This window comes from Lepidochelys kempii, chromosome 10 (genome assembly GCF_965140265.1).
Source record: "Lepidochelys kempii isolate rLepKem1 chromosome 10, rLepKem1.hap2, whole genome shotgun sequence".
Lineage (NCBI taxonomy): Eukaryota > Metazoa > Chordata > Testudines > Cheloniidae > Lepidochelys > Lepidochelys kempii.
This window is the reverse complement of record NC_133265.1, coordinates 4,873,720-4,898,104: the sequence shown is the minus strand read 5'-3', so window position 1 is coordinate 4,898,104 and position 24,385 is coordinate 4,873,720. Positions and strand designations below refer to the sequence as shown.

Below are 24,385 nucleotides of genomic sequence, written 5' to 3'. Positions count from 1 at the left end.
CTGTCACCAAATGCAATTTTAAAATTTAAATTAATGTACTTTTTTAACACTCATCGATTTACCCTAACTGTCATACCTGCAGGTTAAGTCTCTGGTCACTCGGCCTCTAGAAGCTAATGGCAATCAGTTTGATGGAACAATACTCACACTGCTGGCTCCACACATCTGTGCTTTGGAAGATACTCAGATAAAAGCAATCAGCAGTGAGGCCATCAGGTACCTTTGTGAATCTTTTAACCATGAGACACATTCGGGGTAAGTGGGTTCTGTTTCTTTCTTTCTTCTTTTAATAGCGGATCAAGAAATCTACACTTAGGACTTGCTTCTTTGTAGCTCGGACTGGGCAAGAGCTCAGGAGGATTCGTTGGTGTTGTACAAATTCTGATAGTCTCCTTCTGACAGTCACAAGCCCCAGGGGAGGGCTCACCAGCAGTTTGGGGAGAGGGAGAAAGGCAGGGCATTATGCAGCCTCTTTCCTATCTAGGACCCCAAGTTTCTTCTGCTGTGCCATTACAAGAGCCCTGTGAGGCAGGGCAATGCTGTTATCCACATTGTGCAGGGGCACCGACAGTCTGAGTGACTTGCCCAAGGTCATACAGGGGGTCTGTGGTAAAGCTGGGAATTGAACCTGGGCCTCCTAAATGCAGGTTAGTGCCCTAACCACTTCCTCTGCCAGGGTTTTGGTTTTGTCAGGGTGTATTTCACCCAGCTATGCACATGCTGATTGCTAAAACTGTTGACAAATACAAAAGGTACATCTCTAAAACACTGCCTCTCCAGAGAGACCAGCAGGCCCATGAATACCTCGCTGTGTTCTCAGCGCCAGAAGAACCTCCTCTATAGCCAGCTGAGAGCTGCTTACGAGGAGAACCAGAGCTCTCCAGACGCCTACTACCAGCTGCTGAAGCCTGCCATTGGTGAGTCCCACTGTTGATGCTGGCAGGGCTGAAAGAGGCAGGTCGGCAGTAGCTAATTGTGTCCCGTGTGGAGGGCTGAGAGACTCCAGCTCCGGCCTTTGCCAGTTGGGACAGTGCATTTGGCTTCTGCAGGTACGTCTACATAACAAAGAAAAACCCACGATGCTGAGTCTCAGAGCCCGGGGCAATTGACTTCAACTCACAGGGCTCTGCAGGGCTAAACATAGCAGCGGAGACGTTCCCGCTCAGGCTGCAGCCCAGGCTCCGAGACCCTCTCCCCTTGCTGGGTTTCAGAGTCCGGGCTCCAGCCCACGAATCTATGTCAGCTGACCTGGGCTCTGAGGCTCAGCACCACAGATGTTTCTTTGCAGTGTCAATGTATCCTGGGGGAGAAGGAAGGAGAGTCTAGCGGCTATGGTGACCTCTTCAGCCACCTTCAGAGCAGCACTTAGGGGAGGGATGAGATAGGTCAGGCCTTAACACATAAGGACCACTTGTGGAGTGGGTCAGTAAATAGAAGCTAGAGGAGGAATACCTGGTGGCTCTGAAAGGAACCACTCCCCCACCTCCTCCCACCTGTGCCTCGGGGGGGAAAAAGGTGATTAAGAATTGCAGTCAGCAATGTGACTGACTACTATCATCATCACAGGTAATTGCATCCGTCAGGAAATATAGACAATGTGTCACCTTGCATTTTCTTAGGAGATGGGCCACATTTTCAAAGTGACTGTGGGAGTTTGGGGCACATAGGCCTGTGTTCATTCACCATGGTGGTGTGTGCAAACTAGGCACTGGTGTGGGAAAATGGGTTTTTAAGTGCCCCTGCGGTGATTTTAATGCACAAGTGCCTGATTTAGAAGGACAAGAAATGACTAGAAGGTTAAGGGGTGTCTTGACATACTTGGGAAGAGAATCTCTGATACTAGAGGGCTCTTTAATCTAGCAGACAAAAGCATAATAAGTAGGGTGACCTGATAGCAACTGTGAAAAAATAGGACAGGGGGTGGAGGGATAATAGGCACCTACATAAGAAAAAGTCCCCAAAAATGGGAGTGTCCCTTTAAAAATGGGACATCTGATCACCCTAATAATGAGATTTAATGGCTGGAACCTGAAGCTAGACAAATTCAGACTAGAAATATGACATTTTGAACAGTGAGGGTAATTAACCACTGGCACGATTTACCCAGGTATGTGGTGAATTGTCCAGCCTTTGAAGATTTTTAATCAAGATTGGACGTTGTAGCAGATAGGAATAAGGTCATATCCCTTTAAATAGTTTGAGCCTTTTAGTGGTGCTGACCATGTTCGGTATCTGAGAAGCGCAGAACCCACCCCGAGCACTAGTGCGTATGTACAGCTAGGCCTTGCATGGATGTGCAGGGGGATACCAATGAACAGCACCGTTTTGTTGTGCACGTGCACACAAGCGAGCATCTACCATCTAAAATTTGGCCTCGCGTGCGGCTGGTCATGGCATCACTGACTGCATCTAATTTCCTGTTTCGTGGCAGTGGTGGGCTTTGCCTCTGCGGGTACCTGCAGAAGTGGGCAGGATCAAGGCGGCAGAGTTAGCATGAAAACATTCCAGAGGCACCAGCTTTTACACACACTTTTTAAGAAGAGGAAAACCTTGGCTCCAGACACATTCATACCGTGTCGTTGAGCCGCCTGAATTACTGGGCCACTTTATGATGTGACAGGGTACTGGCACCCCTCGCTCCCGCCCGTTGCACACAACAGTTTAGTCTCCTGAGGGCTGCTGGGCTAGGTGCAGAAGTGGCAGAGTGTTGTTTATTTGCCTGTAATATACAGGCGTAAGCCTAGATGATCTGGTGGGCCTGTCAGGCCTGAAACTGTACGACTCTATGGTTCAACGACACAAAATGGGATGGGAAGGTTTTGTGGGATCTTGGCAGCTAGACACAGCTTCTGCTTTTCTTCTTTAAAGGCGGAGCCCCAACCAAGGATCTGATCAAATTTGCTTCTGGTTACCCTGTCATGGACATAGCCACATTTACAGTCCTCAACCCAGATGAAGTCCAGGTGGGTGGCGTTTTCCATCGGGAATAGCAATTAATAATCCATCAGCACTGCCTGCTCTGCCAGAGCTTTTTCCTGAGAGAACAAAAATGTCACTCCTGATCCGGCAGTTTTTAGGCAAGACTCCCATTGACTGCAAGAGAAAAGCAGTGATTGAAATGAGAATCTTTCCTAGATTTCAGGATTGGGGACGAAGCAGGCCCCATTGTCACATGTGACTACATAGTAACTGCCAGTCTGGATCAGACCCAATGTCCATTTAGCCCAGTGTCCTGTCTCCAGCAGGGGTCAGCACCAGATGCTTCAGAGGAAGATGTAAGAACTCTGTAGCAGGAAGCTGTGGGGTAGCCTGCCCCCGACATTAGGTCTCATCCTGCTCTCTAATAGTCAGGGAGCCGCTTAAGCTCTGAAGCATGAAGTTTAACATCCCTTCCAAAATGTTTGTTCTCATTAATTATGACAATTCTGGATATTCTTAGCTATATTAATGTCTAACCCCTTTTTGAATCTTGCTCATTTCTTGGCCTCAAGGACATTCTTTGGCAATGAGCTACGCTGTCGAATTATACAGTGTGTGAAAAAGTATTTCCTTTTCTCTCTCTCTCTTCAGAAGAAAGGAGGGTTTTTTATGCCCTTAGTCATTCTCATCGTCCTTCTCTAAGCCTCCTCGGGGTAGCATGAACTCCTTGCACACTGACATTTTCCAGTCATCTATCTTTTTGCTTATCTGCATAGACTTTGCACATTGTGTGTATATTGCCATCGCCAGAGGATTAGACAAGAACTCCAGACAGATCTCTTATCTAAACCTGTTATCTGCCTTGAGCTGTAGGTACCTTCGTTTGGTTTTAAATTTTAAACCAACAAAATATTTGATCAGTTTTGCATTTAAGTGCAGAAATAATGTAAAACTGCAGTAGTCAAAAATCAGCCAAGGTATGCTGATGATTTAATTAACCCACTACATAGCTCAGCTGTTTTCTGCATATAGGAAGGCCAGAATTGTCTCAACGAAGGGTCGAGATTTTGGTTGCACAGGATTGAAGGACAAAACAGACTCTAAGTCAGAGTAGTCTCCCACACAGGGGATGCTGCAGGTGCTTTAGTAGTGAGGAGCACTGGAGTAGCAGGGGCTATTGTAGGGCAGAAGTGAGGTGCATTAGCAGATCTGTAGGTAGGGAGCCCAGAACTAGGTTAGTAGAGGGACATTGGCAGAGCTGAGCAAGAAACCTTAGCTGATGTTGTCAGTCTGCCATTATGTAACTTTTCTGTAAGCAGCTTGGAATTATTTCACATTAATGTACCTATTTTTATTTCTTTTCTGCTGTAGAAATTAAGCGCTCAAAATCTGAAAGATTTGCTAGGAGCTAATCTCCCAGAGTTGAACAATTTAGCTGATGACCCTGTGGTGAAAGCTTGGACCCAGGCACACAACCAATCAGAGGTGAATTCTTTAGGACTCCTTCTTGTAGCTGGACTTCCAGACAAGCCACCTAACGGTTTTATAGATATTCCATCAGGTAAGCAAATTCACAACAAAAGAGCCAAGGGTACTCGTGAAATATATGCCTCAAAAAGCTATTCACTGAGCTGTACCTAATGCTGATAAATAAAAGTGCACCTGTGATGCAGATGCATATGACAGGCTTAACTTTCATATATTTTGTACAGTAGAACTATAAGATTACCCTTAATTGGTACATAACACGTGGGGGGGGGGGGTTTAAATGAATTCACCGAAGGTAGATTCTCTCATACATTCAGTTCAGTTTGTGGGGCAGAGTACTAGGTTATGATATGAGAGAGATGTTAGGTCCTGATCTTGCAGTGGGGTCTGCTCATTGTAGGATCAGGACTTTAAATATTAGTTTGTTGAAAATATTGCAGGAATCAGAGATTGAAAAGCCCTATCAGATTAGATCTAGTCTGTCACACAGTCAGGATTGTCCCATACCATATTCTCCAGTGGTTTGCAGGTCTAGTTTTAAAATGACTCAGGAGATGGTTTTCACCCCCTTCCTTGGAAATCTATTTTACATCTCAATAGATCTATATTAGAATGTTTTTCAAATGGTGATTATGGGACATATATTAGGAGGTATGGCAGTTAAAGCCTTGAATTGAAGGGATTTATTGCCTGCAGAGATGCAACAGAACTGATGTGATTTTTAAAATTTTTCTTTCAGCACCTCACATACCCGGAAGAGCAACAACATATGCAAAAGACCACATGTTCCAGCTTTTCTACTGCATGCTCTTCCCCTTGGTGTTAAATGCTTTCTTGTAGGCTGTATCAATATTTGCCAAATATTAAATAGTAATATTCTGGGGGGACGGTGAATTACAATGATTTATCTAATTGGCATGGTTACATTCAATGTATATATGTCTCAATGTTCTTAAATGAATGAAATGTAAAAAAGTGGAGCATTTAATTTCTGTTTGATAATACATTATTCCATTATCCTACCATCATCACACTCAGCACTGCCGTTGGTAAGGTGCTTAAATAAATGCAAAATATATGCGTAATCCTGCAAACTTCATTAGGACTATTGACAGTTAGAAGCACTACCCACGACAGTGTTTTCAGAATCAGGTCCTAAATAATTATAATTAAGTGTTGTTATTCTTTGCATGCTAATGATCATTAGTAATACATGTCATTTTTCAGCCATCTGTGTTTATCACTAATATTTAGCACATTTTATCAAAGCATTTTCAAAACCATTACTTTTAAAAAAATGTAATTAATGTTAAGTCAATGCAAATGGAGGAACATCTGAACAAATACAAGTTCTCTATCATTATCCCTATGGGGCCCCATCTGTCTTTCTACACACAAGGCTTAAAACAGCGTGATTTGAAGGTCTTCTAATCAAAAAGACCCAAGTTCTCAACCTGGTTCTATCATGGACTCAATGTGTGGCCTTGGGAAGTTGTTTCACCTGGTGCTCCTACTGACTCATTGTGTTGCCTTGGAAGTTATTTCACCTTTCTGAGCCGTGCTTTCCCCACAATGGAAATAATCCCTACTTCATGGGAATACTGTGGGGGTTATCTTTTGTACAGAGCTTTGAACACAGAAGGGGTCATAAATGCTGAGGTTTATGAAGCCAAGAGGAGGCCCCACCCACGCCTGGAGCACTCGCAGAATTGCAGCCATTGTCCATTTTATGCCCGTGAAACATTTCAGTAGGAAACGTAGTGACCATTGTTTATCGAGCATTGAGCGTTCCGGCTGCAGAGCAGCATTCCCTCGGGACGGATCACGGGGGAGAGTTGAACTTTTGTTTTAATCCCAGCGACTGTGAGGGAAGGCTTTCTAGGAGAGCAGGGGTGGAGCAAGATAAATATGCTCCGAACAAAAGGGGCTCACTCCGGGCCCACGGCCCCTTTTTACAATGCGAAGCGTGGCGTGGCAGCCTGCGTGCGGTCTCTCTGGGTATCCAGGCGACCAGCTCTGACCTGCGCCCTGTAACTCACTAAGTGTGGGACGGGCAACCAAACGGATGGGTGCCCCCTCAGTGCCCTGCAGGCAGCAGCAGGAGAAAGCCCATGCCCCAGGCTGCCTGCAGGCTGCTTAGCACCTCTCTGCACCACCCCAGTGCTCCTGAATAACCCTGGCGAGGCAGGAGTTAAATGCCCCAATCCGGCCAGGGCCCCACCCATCCGCCCCGAGTAGGTGCTGCGCCCCTCTGCCTGGGCTCCAGGGCTCAGACTGCAGAGAGGCGGCCCGCGCATGCGCACTACCTCTTTTGAAGTGTGACTTAAGACGCCAACGCATGCGCACATCTACTCCTTTTGCGCCATTGAGGCTGCCCTCCGGCGGCCGTCGCGGTTTCCGGCAGCGTGGCTTCTCGCCGTTATCTCCCACGCCGCCGCCGCGCGCTTTCCGGCAGCGTGGCTGGAATGGCGTCTCACTTCAGCGGGGTGCTGCAGCTGGCCGACCTGGATGATTATATCGGGCCCTCGCAGGTGCGCGCGGGGGCGAGCGGCGCAGGCGGGGAGCGCGCTGGTTGGCTGCCTGCCAAGGGGCGCGAGGGCGGGGGGAGGCTCTGCACGGCACGGGGCTGCCTGGAGGGGGGGCTGGGCTCTGCACGACCCTGGGAGCGGGGCACTTAGGGGGGTCCCCCCGGGGGCCGGACATGGGGGATGATAGGGGATTGGGGGGTCCCCCCCGGGGGACGGGGATGGGGGGGTTGCCTAGGGGATTGGGGGGTCCCCCCGGGGGACGGGGATGGGGGGGTTGCCTAGGGGATTGGAGGGGTCCCCCCCGGGGGATGGGGGGGTTGCCTAGGGGACTGGGGGGTCCCCCCTGGGGGACGGGGATGGGGGGGTGCCTAGGGGATTGGGGGGTCCCCGGGAGCTGGGAAGGGGGGGTCTGTGTGGGTATGTGGGTGATTGCAGGTTTGTCTGGCAAGGGGGGGTTATTCAGGGGCCCGTGCAGGGGAGCTGCAGGTCTTGAGGAGGGACCGGTAAGGGGGGGGTGCTCTGCAGAGTGTGGGAGTGGAGGGGAATGAATGGTGTTGCCCCCTCTTCTCAGCCCCTCCTGTCAGGTGAACGCTGGGGTAGATCCCTCTGGGGAGCCCTTGGGGGAGAGCCTCTGTCCCTTCTCCATGCTCCCAGCCCAGGCCAGGGCGCCTGGGCTGGGTATCTCCAGGTGGGGGGAGTTCTAGTGGCGAGAGTCAGGCTGAGCACAATGTCTTCCCCCGCCTGGTTGCCACTGAGTCTTTGCCTTGCCTTGCCTTGCCCTGCAACTCCGCCCCCAAGAGGTGGGGACCCAGGCTGACTGCTCACAATTGGCCCTACGACAATTGTTTTCTGGTAGATTTGAAATAAGTTTTCTGCTTCAAGGGGCTGTGGATGCCCCTGTGTCTCTCTCTGTTCTTGCTCTGAGCACCTAGGGTGGAAGGCGCTATTGATGTGCACTGTAGTTATTGTTATGTTTCTCATCTAACGTCTCTAGAAAGGGGATTGCTTCCTTTACAAATGAAGTGCAGCCACCTATGGAATAGAGCACAGAGGCTGATTAACCGTTCGTAACACCACCATGCAATCGGTGGAAATGTTCTCGTAGTGAAAAAGCTGCTTCTGCACTTCTAGGACAGCTGGATAACAAGTTGAGATAAAAGAAAAGGAGTACTTATGGCACCTTAGAGACTAACCAATTTATTTGAGCATAAGCTTTTGTGAGCTACATGCTCAAATAAATTGGTTAGTCTCTAAGGTGCCACAAGTACTCCTTTTCTTTTTGCGAATACAGACTAACACGGCTGCTACTCTGAAAGTTGAGATAAAATCTTCCAATTTTTTTTTAAATTCTTACAAGGGTTCCTATAATATTACTCTTAAAGTGTAAATTATGGACGAGAATAGACTATCATTTTGTAAATAGTATACTCCAAACAGATGGAATCAATAAAAGGAGAGCTGATCTAGAAGAGCAGAAAAGACATCAGTCAGCACAAAGTAGTTGCAGTATGGAGGGAATGGAAAGTGGCAGGAACACAGGTGAGCTTTGCTGTCATTTGTAAATCAGAGCAAATAGGAAAGCAAGACTGGAGAGAGTTGCTAACGGAACAGCACAAGCAAGAGTGAGCCACAAGTGAGGAGCAGTATAGGGAGAGGACATAGGAGCGCAGGGCTAGAAGTGGGGAGTAAGTCCATGGAGAGGTTTGATTGATTGATTTAGATTCAATGACCATAACTGGGGCATCAGAGTGATTTGGTCCTCCCTGCAGTGGGAGCGTTCTGAACCCCCCTAAATTCAGAGCAAAGATTTTTAGAAGCAGGATTTACAGTAGTCAAGATGGAAAAAGGATTTTGGTAAAGTAAGGATGATTTAAGGTCAGGATGAATTCTGGTGAGGCTGCTAGCCAGACTTCTAGACAAGGGAGGTCTGAGTGCACAAACAGTGCAACTCTTGGAAAGTATAAAAACACCCTCAAGGCTTCGGTCACCGAACTCTAACACACTAAACCGGAAACAATCCATATAAAGTCATCTGCTTGCCTTCAACATCAAATGAAATTTCATTGGCAATAGCCACATGTTGAATGTAATCCCTACACCTCCTGTCTGCTAAAACTCACAATGAAGAATGCCTGATCCCCCTTAGCGATTCTGGAAAGGACAGAACTTTGCAGTCATCTGTTTTGAGCAAGACTTCTTTAAATCTGAGCGTTTCACACTGGCAGCAAAATTATACTATAGTTTTGATTATGATGTTGGGAAAATGTTCATTCTGTAAAAATGGGGTAAGTAGGTTTTGTATGTTTGATTTTTGCTTGTCTCCTTGGTGGTTACAGGAACTGTAAGATTGCATGCTAAACAAAGAATCCAATGCAGCTTAAACCAGAGATAAGAAGTTTCCACTCTGAAACTGATCTTTGTTTACACTCTGTCCAGTTTCAATCAGTCTTTTCCTCTCCTGCCTCTTTCATATTTAAAGGTTCCTCTCCTTAATTTTTGACTTTATTTCTGTTTTAGGATTGTGTAAAGCCAATAAAAGTTGAAAAGAAACCTGGAAAAACAGCAGCTAAGATCCGAATTGAAGATGATGGGAGCTATTTTCAAATCAATCAGGTAAGACTGTTTTCCCCCTTGTAATCATTGTGTAGAATGCCCATAAATTACCTTATTATTCTGTACATAAGTATGTTACAACTAGTAAATATCTGATATCACTTTGGCAATTATTGGGTAACAATCTAGATCACTCAGTCTGAGATGATGCCTGTTGTCCCTGTTACTCATTTGAAAGAGTGGGGGTGGGGTAAATCAAAATAGATGCGACTAGCTGCTGGTAATTTCTTTTACTTTTGGTTCTAATTTTTTAAAGATCTTTGTAAAGTGGCTTGTCATGTAATTACATAACCTTTGGAACTAGCTGATAGAATCAAAACCAACAGAATTGTAATGAACTATTTTCATGGTTGCAAAAGTAGAGTTACAGGACTTTGGAGGTTACCTGAGCTGGGAGCGTTGTAGAAATGGTGCGCTCAGCTTCAGGGGTTAGGGTGTACTTCCTACACAAACTCGGGATGCTCCTTTTTCAAGAGAGCTTGACGTCTGTGCTGAGTTGAAGATGGAGGCTGCTGCATTACTGGTGTCTGTTAAGGAAGGTGCGCAGAGGTCCGATTGTGCCCTAGAGCAGCCATCATTTAGTGGGTGAAAGCAATGTTTGACATGCGATTAAGGCTAGCAGTACCCTGCTGTTCAGGCTATGATTCTGGTTTCTGACTTTCAGTTTGGTCTGACTGAAGTTGGGTGAAGGGGGCCACCCCAAAACAAAGTCATTTGAAAACTGACTTACTCAGTTTGCCTATTTTGGCAAAATTCTCTTAGTACTATGTAGCAGGTTGTCTTTGACATGGTCTGCATATGGATTTCTGATTGTTATGGCTAGGACTGGATCTAATCTGTTTCTTTCTAGGATGGAGGAGCACAAAAGCTTGAAAAGGCTAAAATTACCCTGAATGATTGTTTAGCTTGTAGTGGCTGCATCACATCCGCAGAAAGCGTGTTAATCACTCAGCAGAGCCACGAAGAGCTCAACAAAGTGTTAAGTTCCAATAAGGTAGGCGATACTCAACTGATGCAGTAGCCAGCAGGTAGGCTCGAGAATTTGAAAATCATACTGTTTGATTGCTGAAGCGCAGGTAAAATAATGGGTAAGAAGATCTTCTGTATCCAGATTAGTCTTCAAGAACCAAAAGCTATTGCAGCCCATCCACAGCTGAACACACTTATCTATTCCTCTGAATTTAAAAAGTGGTCAGAATAACTTTGTGAAAGGATCATAATATTTCATATAGTAATCTCTTGATTTGGAAATGCAACGTCTTCCCCCACTGGATCATACTTTAAAAAGAAAACATTGCGACCATGGACAAGTATCTTCTAAATGACTAATTTAACAAAGATGCTCAGGAAATGTTAATATTCCACTTCTTGTTTTTCAGACTGCAGCTCCTAATCAACAGAAGCTAGTTATAGTTTCCGTTTCACCACAATCCAGAGCATCACTAGCTGCAAGATTTAAGATGACACTTCTAGAAACAGCCAAGAAATTGACAGCATTCTTAAAAAATTTAGGCAAGCTTGTTACCTTTTGGTAATCACCGATGAAATTTTTTGGTATAGCTTACTAACCTTCCTAGTGCAGCTTCTGTTAAAATCTGTAGAAGTTGCAAGAATAAAATTCCAAGTGCCTGTTTCAAAAATCATAATATGAATGGGAATTCAGACCTCTTACTTTGATGGCATATTAAACTCAATGTGGGGGAAGGGATCCTAAAACACTCCATCAATTCATTTTTCTCATCCAGTTTTTCTATTAGACTGTCTTATTATGTACTAGGAAACTGTTCTGTTTCTAATTACAGCAGTCTATAAATATGTAAAAATACCAGGATTTAACCTAACTGGGCTGGATTTTTGTGTTGTAGTTTGTGGCATTTGTCAATTTTTTGGTGGCTTTAATATCTCTGTGCTATCTAGGTGTGCACTATGTGTTTGATACAACTTTCTCAAGAAACTTCAGCTTGCTGGAGAGCCAACGAGAGTTTGTACAACGCTTTCAAAGGCAAACTGAAGATAAAAAGGCTTTGCCCATGCTAGCCTCTGCCTGTCCAGGTATATTGTAAAATAGTTAAAAATGGCTATAGAAGTGGTCAGATAATGTGGCAGACTAACTGCACACTAGAGAAGTGTAGTAAACGGCTGAAAAAGTTAATGGCTAAAACCACGCATAAGTGAGACTTGCTCTTGGTGCCATGAAGTTCTCTTTTAATGTCTTTTCACTTTCCACTTAGACAGGGACTACTGTGCTGTGAGGATATTATAAATGTCTTTAATGGTTTCATAAAGAAAGACACTTGTTCCCAAATATGATTACATGAAATGTGGAAGTTCTTACCCATAGTGGTACAGATGTTTAAGTGCATCATTACTTTGCGAAGCTAGTCTTGTCCCAGAATCTGGTTGGTAAGAGCTATTCTTACACTGTGTGCAGAAGAGAGGCTGAAAATGGTAGTTATTGGCTGGTAGTAAGGCTGATTCTGAAGCCACTGAAAGTCTGTGCATTGATTAATTATACTTCATCTTTTCGCAGGTTGGATCTGTTATGCGGAGAAAACTCATGGAAGTTTTGTTATTCCTTACATTAGTACCACTAAGTCCCCACAGCAGGTCATGGGCTCCTTGATCAAGGGTCACTTTGCAAAACAGCAGGTAAAGCTTTACATTGACCATGCTTAACAGGAAACTGTAGAAATTAGATCTTGAGCTGTGTTTAAAACATTGTTAAAGACAGCATATTAAATAGGACTGATTTACGGATATGAAAATCTTGTAGAGCACTAGCAGGTCAGCCTGTCTATCATCTCCATTTTATTTCCTGAGAAGCGTAGAGTTGGAGAGAGAGTGTTAAAATCAGACTCATGCCACCAGGTGTCTCCTTCGCCTCCCTTCTGGTACTTGATCTTAGAGCAGTCCGTGTCGTTCCCCCGCCCCCACACACACACACCTTTAGCTGCCCGGCTCTTTCCCTGCAAGTGCCTATTGGGAGCAGAGTTTCAGGTTTGGCATTGAAAAGGTCAGTTAAAACTTCTGTCTGTTGTTCAACAAATCCAGAAGAATTGGAATTGTCAGATCCCTACCACCATCCTATTTGCTTTTCTGGTGGTTTTTTCTCCCCTATCTAAAAGCAAATGTCTACCATGATCTTACACAGAGCTTGAATTCATGTTTACGTGCAGATAGTCTCCCCAGCTTAATGTTTCTATTTCAGTTTGATTTAATTCTGTTCTGTTGTTGCCTCTGGAATTCCTCTAAATATCACTTTGATGTCTAAGGACTGGGGTTGCTCTTTTGGCCAAAAGTTGAGTCTACCAAAAAACTTGAGCATTGTTGCCATGTTTTATTATCCATAAAGGAACATTGGTTTTAACACTTTTGTTGAATAAACTCAGACATCTGGCAACTACCCAGAGCATTTGACAAGAGATACTGAAACAATGGCCTTGAGTCAACAACTTGTTTCCTTGGTCCCTGGGAGCTTCTTGGATCGTGATGAACTTTTGTACCTGTTTTCAGCTAATTTCCTGGAGTTGCTGTTGCAGAATATAAATTGTCGTGGGTTTGAGTCTGGCCTGTGGCAACTGATTTGAAACACATCTGACTACTCATGTAATCATGGACTCTTAACTGACTGAATCTGCCAGGATTGTCTGGTTTAGTAGAGAAAACACGCTCTCCCCACACCAAAAAAAAAAAAAAGCTATTCAAGCTTGCTAAAGGGATTGTTACTCTATTATTATTTCCTGCACAATTGGGAAGGAACAGAAAGTATTAATTCAGTTACTGAAATTGTTAGCAGCAAAGGAGATTTCTAGCAGCATAATTGGCTCTTAGCTGCTTCACTCCTACCTGTACCTAATTAATTAGTGCAACTGTACAATTTTTTTTGCAGCATTTTTCACCTGACCAGACCTACCACGTGACAGTAATGCCCTGTTATGACAAAAAACTAGAAGCTTCAAGACCAGACTTTTTCAGCCAAGAGTACCAAACTCGTGAGGTTGACTGTGTAATTACTACGGGTAAGGGAACCAGAGGTGCTCCATTGGTTGTTATGATATAAGGTAGTAGCTGCTGATCCTAAAAGAATGCTCTGAAATGCCATGTAGACTATGCTATCTAGCTTCACCTCACTTGTCCTCTAACCCACAGATATGCACTAGACTAGAGTGCTTTGTAAAATATGCTTTCATGACCTCTTACCAGTTCTGTTAGTAATTTTGTATTTTAACACTTGGTTTTCTAGGACATTAGCCAATGAAGACTTGTCAACTTGGAACGTTTTTTGCATTTACCTTTGAGCCATCATTGAGCAGTTCAGACTGCTTTCCTGCAAAGCATCTCCCATTGCCACACAATAGAAGTGAAATAAGTTATGAAGAAATAGTCACTTGGGACAGTTGGCCCTAATTACATTTGTGGATTTAGGCTTTCATACTGATGAACATTTTTCTGTTCCCTAATAGAGAACCCTTACACTTGTGGTTCTGTTTCAGGAGAAGTTCTACAATTGTTGGAACAAAAGGGAGTGTCTCTGTCAGATGTGGACTCTGCTCCTTTGGATATCATGTAAGAACAAATGATCCCCCTTAAACATTTACTGAAATACTCGCACAGCCGGGTTCTACAGCAGAATTTGCCCCTTCCACAAATTATTTAATACTACAAAAGTTACAGAAAAGATGCAAGTATCTGCATCTTACTCAAATTTTTGCTGTTGTCTTCTGGATTTTGAATCTGTTAAGAACAATAGTGCATCATAAACTGCTCTGTGCAATCTGCAAGATCAGGTTAGTAAGCATTTTAGGAGACTGTGAAGTTAACTGTCTGCTGTAGACTTATTTTCATAGCCCAACCAGTAATAGCTGTTTTTCTCCAAAGCATCAGGAGTGGATGAATTCACTTAATAAGATTGTTAGTGACATAATTGTTCTGCTACCGACACTTTTCCGTCCAGTCTTTATTACTTTAGATAGCTAACATTCGCACTGTATCTGTGTTTTTAGAGACATTACACCAAGCATAAATTTAGAAACTAATGATCAAGTGGAAAAATGAAATAGTCTAGAATGGAGAATATAATGATACAGAAATTTACAGGTCTGCTGTATTTAATTTTTTGGTACTGTATGTATTCCAGTGCTAAAGAACAAATGAGAAAATATCAAGGTAATTTCAACTAGTCTCTAGGTGTTCTCTTAGTCAATAAAAGCACATTGAACATGTGCAAAGCAGATGAGACTGTTTAATTGCTTTAACTGAAAAGTAACTGCAGGCTAAATGCCAACTGTATGGAAAGCTAAGTGACTAAAAGAATTTGGAGGATTTAGAAATCCGATGTTTTATTCATCTAAATTAGCATTAGCTGCAGTATTCCACAGCACATTAAACTAAAAGGATGTGTTTTCATCAGTGCGTGGAAAGTGACTTTGTAGTACTTTGATACATTAATAAAACTGAAGTGTTACAAATTCAGTATTTCCCTAGAAGCTGTAAGAGGAGAAAATAGATGTACATGGCCCAGTAGGCTAGTGTACAAGATTTTGCCTCATGGTTCGAGCATGTCAGTATAATAATGCCTGCATCTGTAATTTTTACTCCATGCATCTGAAGAAGTAGGTTTTTTGCCCACGAAAGCTTATGCCCAAATAAATCTGGTAGTCTTTAAGGTGCCACTAGACTCTTTGTTCATTAACATTTCCATAGCACCAAACAAAATCTCTAACTCTTTGATAAAATCCTTGGCTAACTTATTAGAAGTGCTTGTTTAATATTATGTTTCATGCTTAGTGATGATAATGCTCCTCTCTAACCTTTTGCTATCCTTAACCTACTTAGTAAATTGACTGGTCATAAACAGAACATATTCCACAGAATTTGGAGGATTAACATAAGCAGTCAGATGGCTCTTAATCCATTTATTCCTTTGACATGTGGAAAAGGCCAGTAAGAGGTTATTAAATTTGGCAGCAAGAATGATACAAGAGCCAAAAATCCTTGAGCCTTTGCTGGTATAACTGCTTGCCTTAGCCAGCGATGGGGCTTACTGTCAGACTCCTTTTCATAGAGCTGTAGTACGTAAGGCTGGACACACTGAATCGCAGTTCCTGTAAACAAGGGTTGAGTTAATAATAGCCTCTGAAGCTGATTACTGGGTGAAATGTTGTCTTTCCAAGTTCTAAGTCTGAGATTTTTATCTGCAAGTGCAACATCTTAGATCTGACTGAAATCCCAGGTGTTTTCCCTTCTGCAGCTCTGAGGAGCAGAATGCAAGTGTCGCTGTTTGGTGTGGGTCATTACACATATTGAATCTCTTTCCCCATGTTAAGTATCCTCACACCTTCTTGTCAACTGTCTAAATGGGCCATCTAGATTATCACTACAAAAGCTTTTTTTTCTCCTGCTGATAACTCATCTTAATGAATTAGCCTCTTACACACACACAAATACAGAGAACATGAAAAGGGCGGGTATGTATGTGTATATAGATATAATCTCTCTCTTCTTACTGTATGTTCCATTTTATGCATCTGATGAAGTGGGCTGTAGCCCATGAGAACTTATGCTCAGATAAATTTGTTAGTCTCTAAGGTGCCACAAGTACTCCTGTTCTTTTTGTGGATACAGACTAACATGGCTGCTGCTCTGAAACCTGTTTGATGAGTGGGTATAAGCACATAGCTCCTCTGATTACCCTCTCATAACAGAAGCCATTGTTGTGGCTTACATGTGGTTTGTTGTTCTCAAGAAGCATTACAGTGACCTTCCAAGTAGATAGCTGTGCTTTGACAGATTACTGGAATGGAATTGTTTGAGGTGTTTGACCTATGGCTTTTCTTGGCATTATTTAGGCCGTATAAACATGAGTGTTCCCCTTTAGCTTGAAGGCTTCTAGGAGAGACTGAGCCAAAGTTCAAAGGTTTGGCCTCATTCATTTTGGTCTTTCTGGTTTCCTAGAAGTTCTGTGGTTAAGGGTATGGAAACCAGTTGGCCAGAATTGATAACTGAGGCCATTTCCCCTCCCAGTTGTACTGGAACATCCGCTATATAAATGCTTTTGGCATAAGTCCCAATTTCTGGGTCTGAAGTGGATTCATGGAGGTTGTTCTATTGGCATTTCCCCATTGTTGGAGAGAAGTGCATAAGTAGCAAAACAACTTTCAATGAAAAGCAAAATTCAGCAATAGGGTTGCTGCTTATTCTGCAGAGTGGCTTTAACGCTCATCAATGGCATTATCATCAAAAAAATAGTTGGGATCCTTCAGAAATGGAAATGAATGAGATATGAAGTGGAAGACCAGTTTAAATTCCCAGGTGTGATCAGTGCTCCAGAAATTCCTAAGGTAGACCTGTTCGAAGGCAGTTTCTATTGGATAGGCTCTCTGGATAGGCTCTCTAAGACTGTACGGTCATGTAAAGCTAGACACTGCAACCAGTCTCTCTTTTTTTTTTTTAAATTGGAAGCTTCAGTTATAGAAGCGGAAAAGTAACAAGTCTGAGCAAAGTTCCTTAGATGTTCAAATAGACACTTGTAGTAGGGATTAGCAAAGATGATAGAGTTTAAGGCTTAAACACTCTGATAACAGTGACACAGTGAAAGTTACCTGGAGATTGTATGTTTAACTTGGAACAAATTTTCCTTTTTAAAAGTTTTCAGAGGGCTTTGGATCAGCGTAGGGTTAAATTTACATAGCCATGGAATGATCACTAGTCAATACTGGGCAATTCAGAACTATCAGACGGGAAGTTGGTCTCAAGAAAAACTAAATTATAGCTGGCAACATATTACTTTCGAATTCCACAAGCCCTTGTTGTGCATGGTGCAGTAATTCTGTTTCAAGAGGGGAAAAGGGACAGGGTTAACATAGTGACTCTTTTACTAGTGGTCTGAAACTACTTCACCAGAGTTGAATGGATTCTCAGTGCCAATGGACTTAGCACTGGGTATCCTATTTTATAAACAGTTGCAAAGAGGGGCCTTCTTTTCTTCCTTTTTCCCTAGGTTTAGCAGTGTTTTAGAAGAGGAGCTCCTTGGCCATGCTGGTAGCGGTTCTGGTGGCTATTTGGAGCACATATACAAGTATGCAGCAAAAGAACTGTTTGGGATTCAAGTGGATGAAGTTCAATACAAACCTTTAAAGTAAGGAATTGAAATATGTTGCAAAGTGCTGTATTTCAGTGCAGTTCTGTTTATACTCCTCTCCTGGTGGTAATTAAAGAGCAATGTTCAGTGTTAAACATTTTACAGCAAGCCATTGGCACTTGACTCCCTACCCCCCACAGTTAACTTAGCAATGAATCAGCCTGCAGTCTGTGCAGCCTTTTCCCTTGGTGCCTTCTTGACTCCTTCCCCATCACCCACATAGTGTTCTGCAGTGTAGATTTCCCCACTATTAAGCTACAGAAAAAATGTAGAGCAACCTGGCAGCTGAAGCTCTCATGGAAATGAGGGAGCTCTTTGCCTGTCATCAGACACTAAAACACGTGTGTTGGGATTTTAATTCCTCCTCCCTAATTGTGTTAACTAGTAGTTTGATTAGAAGACTAGGTGTCAGGACTCCTGGGTTGTATTTCCAACTTTGCGACCCAATTGCTGGGAGACCTTGAGAAAGTCACTTAAATCTCTCTGGACCTCATTTTACCTGTATGTAAAATGAGACTCCTGCCTGCCTCCCAGGTGTGTGTTTAATGTATCATTTGTAGGGCTCTGTAGAAGTACATACTAACATGGGGATTTTTATATCCAGACACTGATGCTCTTCAGCAGATCAAAGCAGCAAGGTGGTCATCTAGGGTGAGTGCACCTGAGGTCCAGGGATGCTAAGAGGAATCCATGCACAAGTTGTTCTCATATTTCCCAGGCACCCTGTGCAGTGCATGGCTATTTCGCCAGGGGGCAGCATCGCTGGCCTGACTTGAGCTGCCGAGTGTGCCAATTGTCTGACTGAGCGAGACTGGGGAGAGTTCAAAGCTCGAAATTAAGACGTGTCCAAGCATCAGTTTGGGGAAAATGGTTTCCATAGCACACTGTGTTTCTAGTTTTGTAGTTACTTGCGTTATAACTGTTCTGTTACTACTAAAGACGCCAACAATTGATCTTTTTATACACACAAACCATGAAAAAATGAGTGTTTACCACTACAAAAGGTTTTCTCTCCTCCCCACCCCACTCTCCTGCTGGTAATAGCTTATCTAAAGTGATCACTCTCCTTACAATGTGTATGATAATCAAGGTGGGCCATTTCCAGTGGGGTGAGGGGAGAGAAAACCTTTTGTAGTGGTAAACACCCATTTTTTCATGGTTTGTGTGTATAAAAAGATCTTCTATACTTTCCACAGTATGCATCCGATGAAGTGAGCTGTAGCTCACGAAAGCTTATGCTCAAATAAATTGGTTAGTCTCTAAGGTGCCACAAGTACTCCTTTTCTTTTTGCGAATACAGACTAACACGGTTGTTACTCTGAAACCAATAATTGATGTTGTCTAGAGTTACATCTGCATTATGCGGATATAAAAATGTTCATCTTTATGTGCTTTTCCTTTTGTATTTGAAGTAGAATTGGGGGTTATTTCCCTAATTTAACTAGATTTATGGAGGCTAGTTTCTTCCCCAAGAACTCTCTTGTACTCTGCCACCTCAAAGAAGGACACAGTTTCTTTATTTGAATAAGCTTCTGCATAAAACTTAAACTTGTTCTCTAGTATTTAGTCAAATGCCAAACAGAGAATTAATTTAGACCAGTGATTCTCAAACTTTTGTATTACTTTACAATAGTAAAGAATAAAATTGTCAGACACATAGAGAAACATAAATTGTTGCACAAAAGTCAGCATGGTTTCTGTAAAGGGAGATCATGTCTTACTAATCTCTTAGAGTTCTTTGAAGGGGTCAAACAAACATGTGGACAAGGGGGATCCAGTGGACATAATATACTTAGATTTCCAGAAAGCCTTCAACAAGGTCTCTCACCAAAGGCTCTTACGTAAATTAAGTTGTCATGGGATAAGAGGGAAGATCCTTTCATGGATTGAGAACTGGTTAAAAGACAGGGAACAAAGGATAGGAATAAATGGTAAATTTTCAGAATGGAGAGGGGTAATTAGTGGTGTTCCCCAAGGGTCAGTCCTAGGACCAATCTTATTCATAAATGATATGGAGAAAGGGGTAAACAGTGAGGTGGCAAAGTTTGCAGATGATACTAAACTGATCAAGATAGTTAAGACCAAAGCAGGCTGTGAAGAACTTCAAAAAGATCTCACAAAACTAAGTGATTGGGCAACAAAATGGCAAATGAAATTTAATGTGGATAAATATAAAATAATGCACATTGGAAAAATAACCCCAACTATACATACAATATGATGGGGGCTAATTTAGCTACAACTAATCAGGAGAAAGATCTTGGAGTCATCGTGGATAGTTCTTTGAAGACGTCCACGCAGTGTGCAGCGGCAGTCAAAAAAGCAAACAGTATGTTAGGAATCCTCAAAAAAGGGATCGAGACTAAGACGGAGAATATCTTTTTGCCCTTATATAAATCCATGGTACGCCCACATCTTGAATACTGCGTACAGGTGTGGTCCCCTCATCTCAAAAAAGATATACTGGCATTAGAAAAGATTCAGAAAAGGGCAACTAAAATGATTAGGGGTTAGGAACAGGTCCCATATGAGGAGAGATTAGAGGCTAGGACTTTTCAGCTTGGAAAAGAGGAGACTAAGGGGGGATATGATAGCGGTATATAAAATCACAAGTGGTGTGGAGAAAGTGAATAAGGGAAAGTTATTTACTTGTTCCCATAATATAAGAACTAGGGGTCACCAAACGAAATTAATGGGCAGCAAGTTGAAAACAAATAAAAGGAAGTTCTTCTTCACTCAGCATGCAGTCTACCTGTGGAACTCCTTGCCTGAGGAGGTTGTGAAGGCTAGGACTATAACAGGGTTTAAAAGAGAACTGGATAAATCCATGGAGGTTAAGTCCATTAATGGCTATTAGCCAGGCTGGGTAAGGAATGGTGTCCCGAGCCTCTGTTAGAGGATGGAGATAGATGGCAGGAGAGAGATCACTTGATCATTCTCTGTTAGGTTCACTCCCTCTGGGGCACCTGGCATTGGCCACTGTTGGTAGACTGGCTACTGGGCCGGATGGACCTTTGATCTGACCCAGTATGGCCATTCTTATGACCCCTTTCACATAGCAAGCCTCTGAGTGTGATTCCCCCCTTATAAATTAAAAACTCTTTTTTATATAATTAACACCATTATAAATGCTGGAGGCAAAGTGGGGCTAGGGGTGGAGGGTGACAGCTCGCGACCCCCCACATAATAACCTCATGACCTCCTGAGGGGTCCCGACCCCCAGTTTGATAACCCCTGATTTAGACGAATGATTTTGCCTGCTTTTATTCCCTAGAAACAAGGATTTCCAGGAAGTGACACTGGAAAAGGATGGCACAGTCCTGCTGCAGTTTGCCTTGGCTTATGGATTTCGAAACATACAGAATTTAGTGCAAAAACTGAAACGAGGAAAATCACCTTATCACTATGTTGAAGTCATGGCTTGCCCATCAGGTAAGGCTACACAGGAACTTTCACTGGTACGTTACTGGACGTCAAGGTTTGCTGTAAGACTTTTTAGGGTTTCTGAAGTTCTGAGAGCTGGATTGAAGCCTTCATGTCTGTGTGTCTGAAAGCTAGAGGCCTTGTGTTAGTGTTTTGTTAAGTCAGGTGTGCTGGTTTTGTTTTTTTAAGTGTAGCAGTCAACAATTCTTTAGCAATTACTTTATAGTCATGATTGAAACTCTGCATATGAAAACAGGGTGCAATTCTTAATGAACAATTCAGCTTTTAAAAACCTGCTCACTGCCTGCCCCTAGCTTTGTAAACCCAAGTGCTTCCTAAGCCATGCAAAAATGAAAGTTCTGCTCTTCAACTAGCTTAGAGACAAGTGGTGCTCCGTTCCAGTGTGCTAGAAACAGCTTTACCACTTCGCCCAATCTTTCTCCCTTCAACTCAGTCAGTGATGTTCAATTACCATCTCTGCGTTCACAATGCCCAACTCCTTCCATTTGGCTGATGGGAAAAGAGCCATATTCTCAGCTCAAGAGTTACACTGTCACCTCGTGAGGACTGCAGGGTGTGAGAAATGAAGGAGTCACATGTAGAAAAAATTCTTAGACTTCTTAGAAAATGTTAAATAGATTCTCTTACCTTTCTGGTGTAGGAAGTGCTGCAGCCTCCTCTGGTTGGATACATGGGCAGTTTAATTTAGCCAGTCAGCTAAATTAGGAAAACTCAATCCCTCTGGGGTAAATAAGTCCAAAGCAAGCACTGGCTCTGACCAGCCATTCTTCACCCTCTCTGGGCCTCAATTCCTCCTCTAGGGTTCATATAATTTTCACCTAGTAGCAGTGTTCCCCAGCACTGCAGAATTGGTTGCATGGTCCAAACTAAGCATTATGCCGCTGACTCTGATAGCTCTGGTTTCAGGCACACTGCTCCCCTGCATTTGCAATCCCTGGCTTCTTCCCATGACCCCTTCCAGCTGCTTTCTTCAGTCATCCACCACGCTTGCGTACTCCCCCTCCCAGTGTTCTGTTTATGGAGAGGGCAGGATTTTCCAATCTCCTTCCTTCAGTTGAGACTCAAAGGCTATTCCTGACTTGGTCTAAGCATGGTCCTTTTCCAGGCTGTCTGAAGGAGAGCCACAAGTTCCTGCTCCCTCTCCAACTTCCCCTCCCTCCCTCTCTCTCTCTCTCTCTCTCTCTGAGGAACAGGAAGTCCTAGCTCCCTGTCCTTTTATCAGCATGCATTGCTGTCCATTCTGAACTAGGATTGGACCATGACTAACCAATAGGCTCCTTTGTAGGGCTTGTGTCCCCCAACTGTTACAGTATTTGATTTCATTCCCCACTCAGCTGTGTTTTAATTTATGAAGTCTTACGTTGCTACTGTCAATTGCAGATTGAGATCATTGTTTTGTATTAGTTGCTTTTAATTGCTCTTAAAGTTTTATTAAAGCATTTCCACACCCACAGGCATGTTCTCTTGTTGCACCTAGGCTGTTTAAATGGAGGTGGTCAGATCAGAGCAGAAGGTGAATCCAGCAAGGATTTGCTTCAGCAAGTTGAGAAGTTGTATGAATCTGTTAAGATGGAAATTCCAGAGAGGAACCTCACTGTAAAAGAACTGTATGAACAATGGCTGGGTGGTACAGACTCAGAAAAAGCTGGAAAAATATTGCACACGGAGTACCATGCAGTGGAGAAGATGAACTCTGGATTTAATATCAAATGGTGAAGATGTATAATGCACTTGTATTTCTACAGGGACTGTAAATCTGTGAGACCAAGAGGTACACTTACTCAGTGCCCTTTTAAGTTGTCTGTCATTTTAAGGTCCTCAAAAGTCAACATGTGCACTGAAATTCTAGGATACTGTGACTGGAAGGACACAATCTATACATAGAAAATGTCTTGCAGCTAGAAGATAATGTGTGTACACCCTGGTACTGCTAATTAGTTCCTACAGCTTCTAAGGCTATTTAAATAAAAACAAATGCTGACTTTAGATGTGAAATACGTCTCTTTAAAAGAAGCAGTGCATATTAGCCACCACACTATGGCCCCAACCTTGCATTCCTTTTTCACACCCCCAGTCACACTGGAGTCAATCAATGCATTTAAGGTACACAGAGAATCCAGGACTGACCCATGTCAACTGTGACATTATTTGGATCTTCTTAAGTCAAAATTTTACCAGTCCTGTACCTGAGCAACACATCTGCTATATTTTCACAGCATGAAGTTTTAGGGCTGTGACTCTTAGACATCATGTTCCAGTTAGAGTTGGGTTAATTGGCCCCTGGTACTCTATTTCCTGCTCCTGGAGTCTAGCTGTGATATCATTTCCTGTATTTCAGGTAAGCTGAAAGTTGCATAGGCATGGATGGAGGCAGCCTACAAGCGAGTGAGTTTGTTTAAAACTTTTATTACCAGTTGAACTCTGACTTGAATGAATGGGCAGAAAAACTTGTCACCAGTTTTTTCATTGAAATAATCTACAACTGCCGATGTGAATTAGAGGGATTAACAGAACAGCAGAGTCTACCTAATATCTCAGAAGCAGAGTTCACTAGTGGATTTTACCTGACACTCAGATCAAGCAAGTGATCTTCATACAGTATGCTTCACAGAAGGGTTAAACAGGCACTTTTCATTTCAGAATGACACACAGCACTCGGCATAACTGTGCTCAGTTCTGAATGGGGCCTCTAGCTGCTACTCTACGACAAATACTAGGACCAGAATATTAAGCCTGTGAGACCAGAAAAGAATCAAGGGTAGTTGCTTACTAGAAGGAATATCATGGTAGTGAGTATAAAGTCACTCCATATTTAACGCAAAGCACCAACACACCTTAACCAAAACAATGGTCTGCTTGCATTGGAACACATGATCTCCGGATTGTTTGATAGAAACATGTACCTTAAACGTGCTGATCTTGCAACATATTTGAAGTTTGCTTATGGGCAATTTGAGAACTGTTCATATTAAACAGGGTAAAGACCTTTTTATTTCATTTGAGCTCACTGTGAATTTCTAATTTCCTACTAAATTTCTTTATGTAGTATGGTCTAAGAATTCTTAGACCGTCACTTGACAATGGATTAAGGGATACTGTCAGGTTTGAAAAATTAAAATACTTCCAGATACTGGACCTGCTACTCTTCTTTGTGGCAGGTTACAGAGCGGTAGCCATGTTAATCTGTCTCAGCAAAAACACCAAGGCGTCCTGGTGGCACCAGGACTCCTCCTTGTGGGTTTATAATCACATG

The 24,385-nt window shown here is 43.0% G+C and overlaps 2 protein-coding genes across 2 annotated transcripts; both read left to right on the top strand.

The window, feature by feature from the left end:
- The first annotated feature begins 789 nt into the window (after positions 1 to 789).
- On the top strand, positions 790 to 5,623 carry LOC140917850 (mesothelin-like protein). The gene is made up of 4 exons (XM_073361372.1): positions 790 to 917; positions 2,869 to 2,963; positions 4,291 to 4,480; positions 5,147 to 5,623. The coding sequence occupies exons 1-4, from the start codon at positions 797 to 799 to the stop codon at positions 5,245 to 5,247; spliced, it is 507 nt and encodes a 168-aa protein (XP_073217473.1). The 5' UTR covers positions 790 to 796; the 3' UTR covers positions 5,248 to 5,623.
- Positions 5,624 to 6,810: 1,187 nt separating this feature from the next.
- On the top strand, positions 6,811 to 24,134 carry CIAO3 (cytosolic iron-sulfur assembly component 3). The gene is made up of 11 exons (XM_073361734.1): positions 6,811 to 6,938; positions 9,453 to 9,548; positions 10,399 to 10,542; positions 10,928 to 11,060; positions 11,466 to 11,600; positions 12,079 to 12,197; positions 13,438 to 13,567; positions 14,042 to 14,114; positions 17,548 to 17,685; positions 20,963 to 21,120; positions 22,610 to 24,134. Exons 1-11 carry the CDS (start codon positions 6,873 to 6,875, stop codon positions 22,846 to 22,848), a joined length of 1,431 nt encoding a protein of 476 aa, XP_073217835.1. The 5' UTR covers positions 6,811 to 6,872; the 3' UTR covers positions 22,849 to 24,134.
- Positions 24,135 to 24,385: the final 251 nt, after the last annotated feature.

Excerpts from the sequence above, each read along its gene's own strand:
- CIAO3 (XM_073361734.1), top strand. The coding sequence starts at position 6,873 with ATGGCGTCTCACTTCAGCGGGGTGCTGCAGCTGGCCGACCTGGATGAT. Across the intron at positions 6,939-9,452 it reads ATTATATCGGGCCCTCGCAG|GATTGTGTAAAGCCAATAAA; the intron begins GTGCGCGCGGGG and ends TTTCTGTTTTAG. Across the intron at positions 11,601-12,078 it reads GCTAGCCTCTGCCTGTCCAG|GTTGGATCTGTTATGCGGAG; the intron begins GTATATTGTAAA and ends ATCTTTTCGCAG.
- LOC140917850 (XM_073361372.1), top strand. The coding sequence starts at position 797 with ATGAATACCTCGCTGTGTTCTCAGCGCCAGAAGAACCTCCTCTATAGC. Across the intron at positions 2,964-4,290 it reads TCAACCCAGATGAAGTCCAG|AAATTAAGCGCTCAAAATCT; the intron begins GTGGGTGGCGTT and ends TTTCTGCTGTAG. Across the intron at positions 4,481-5,146 it reads TTTTATAGATATTCCATCAG|CACCTCACATACCCGGAAGA; the intron begins GTAAGCAAATTC and ends TTTTTCTTTCAG.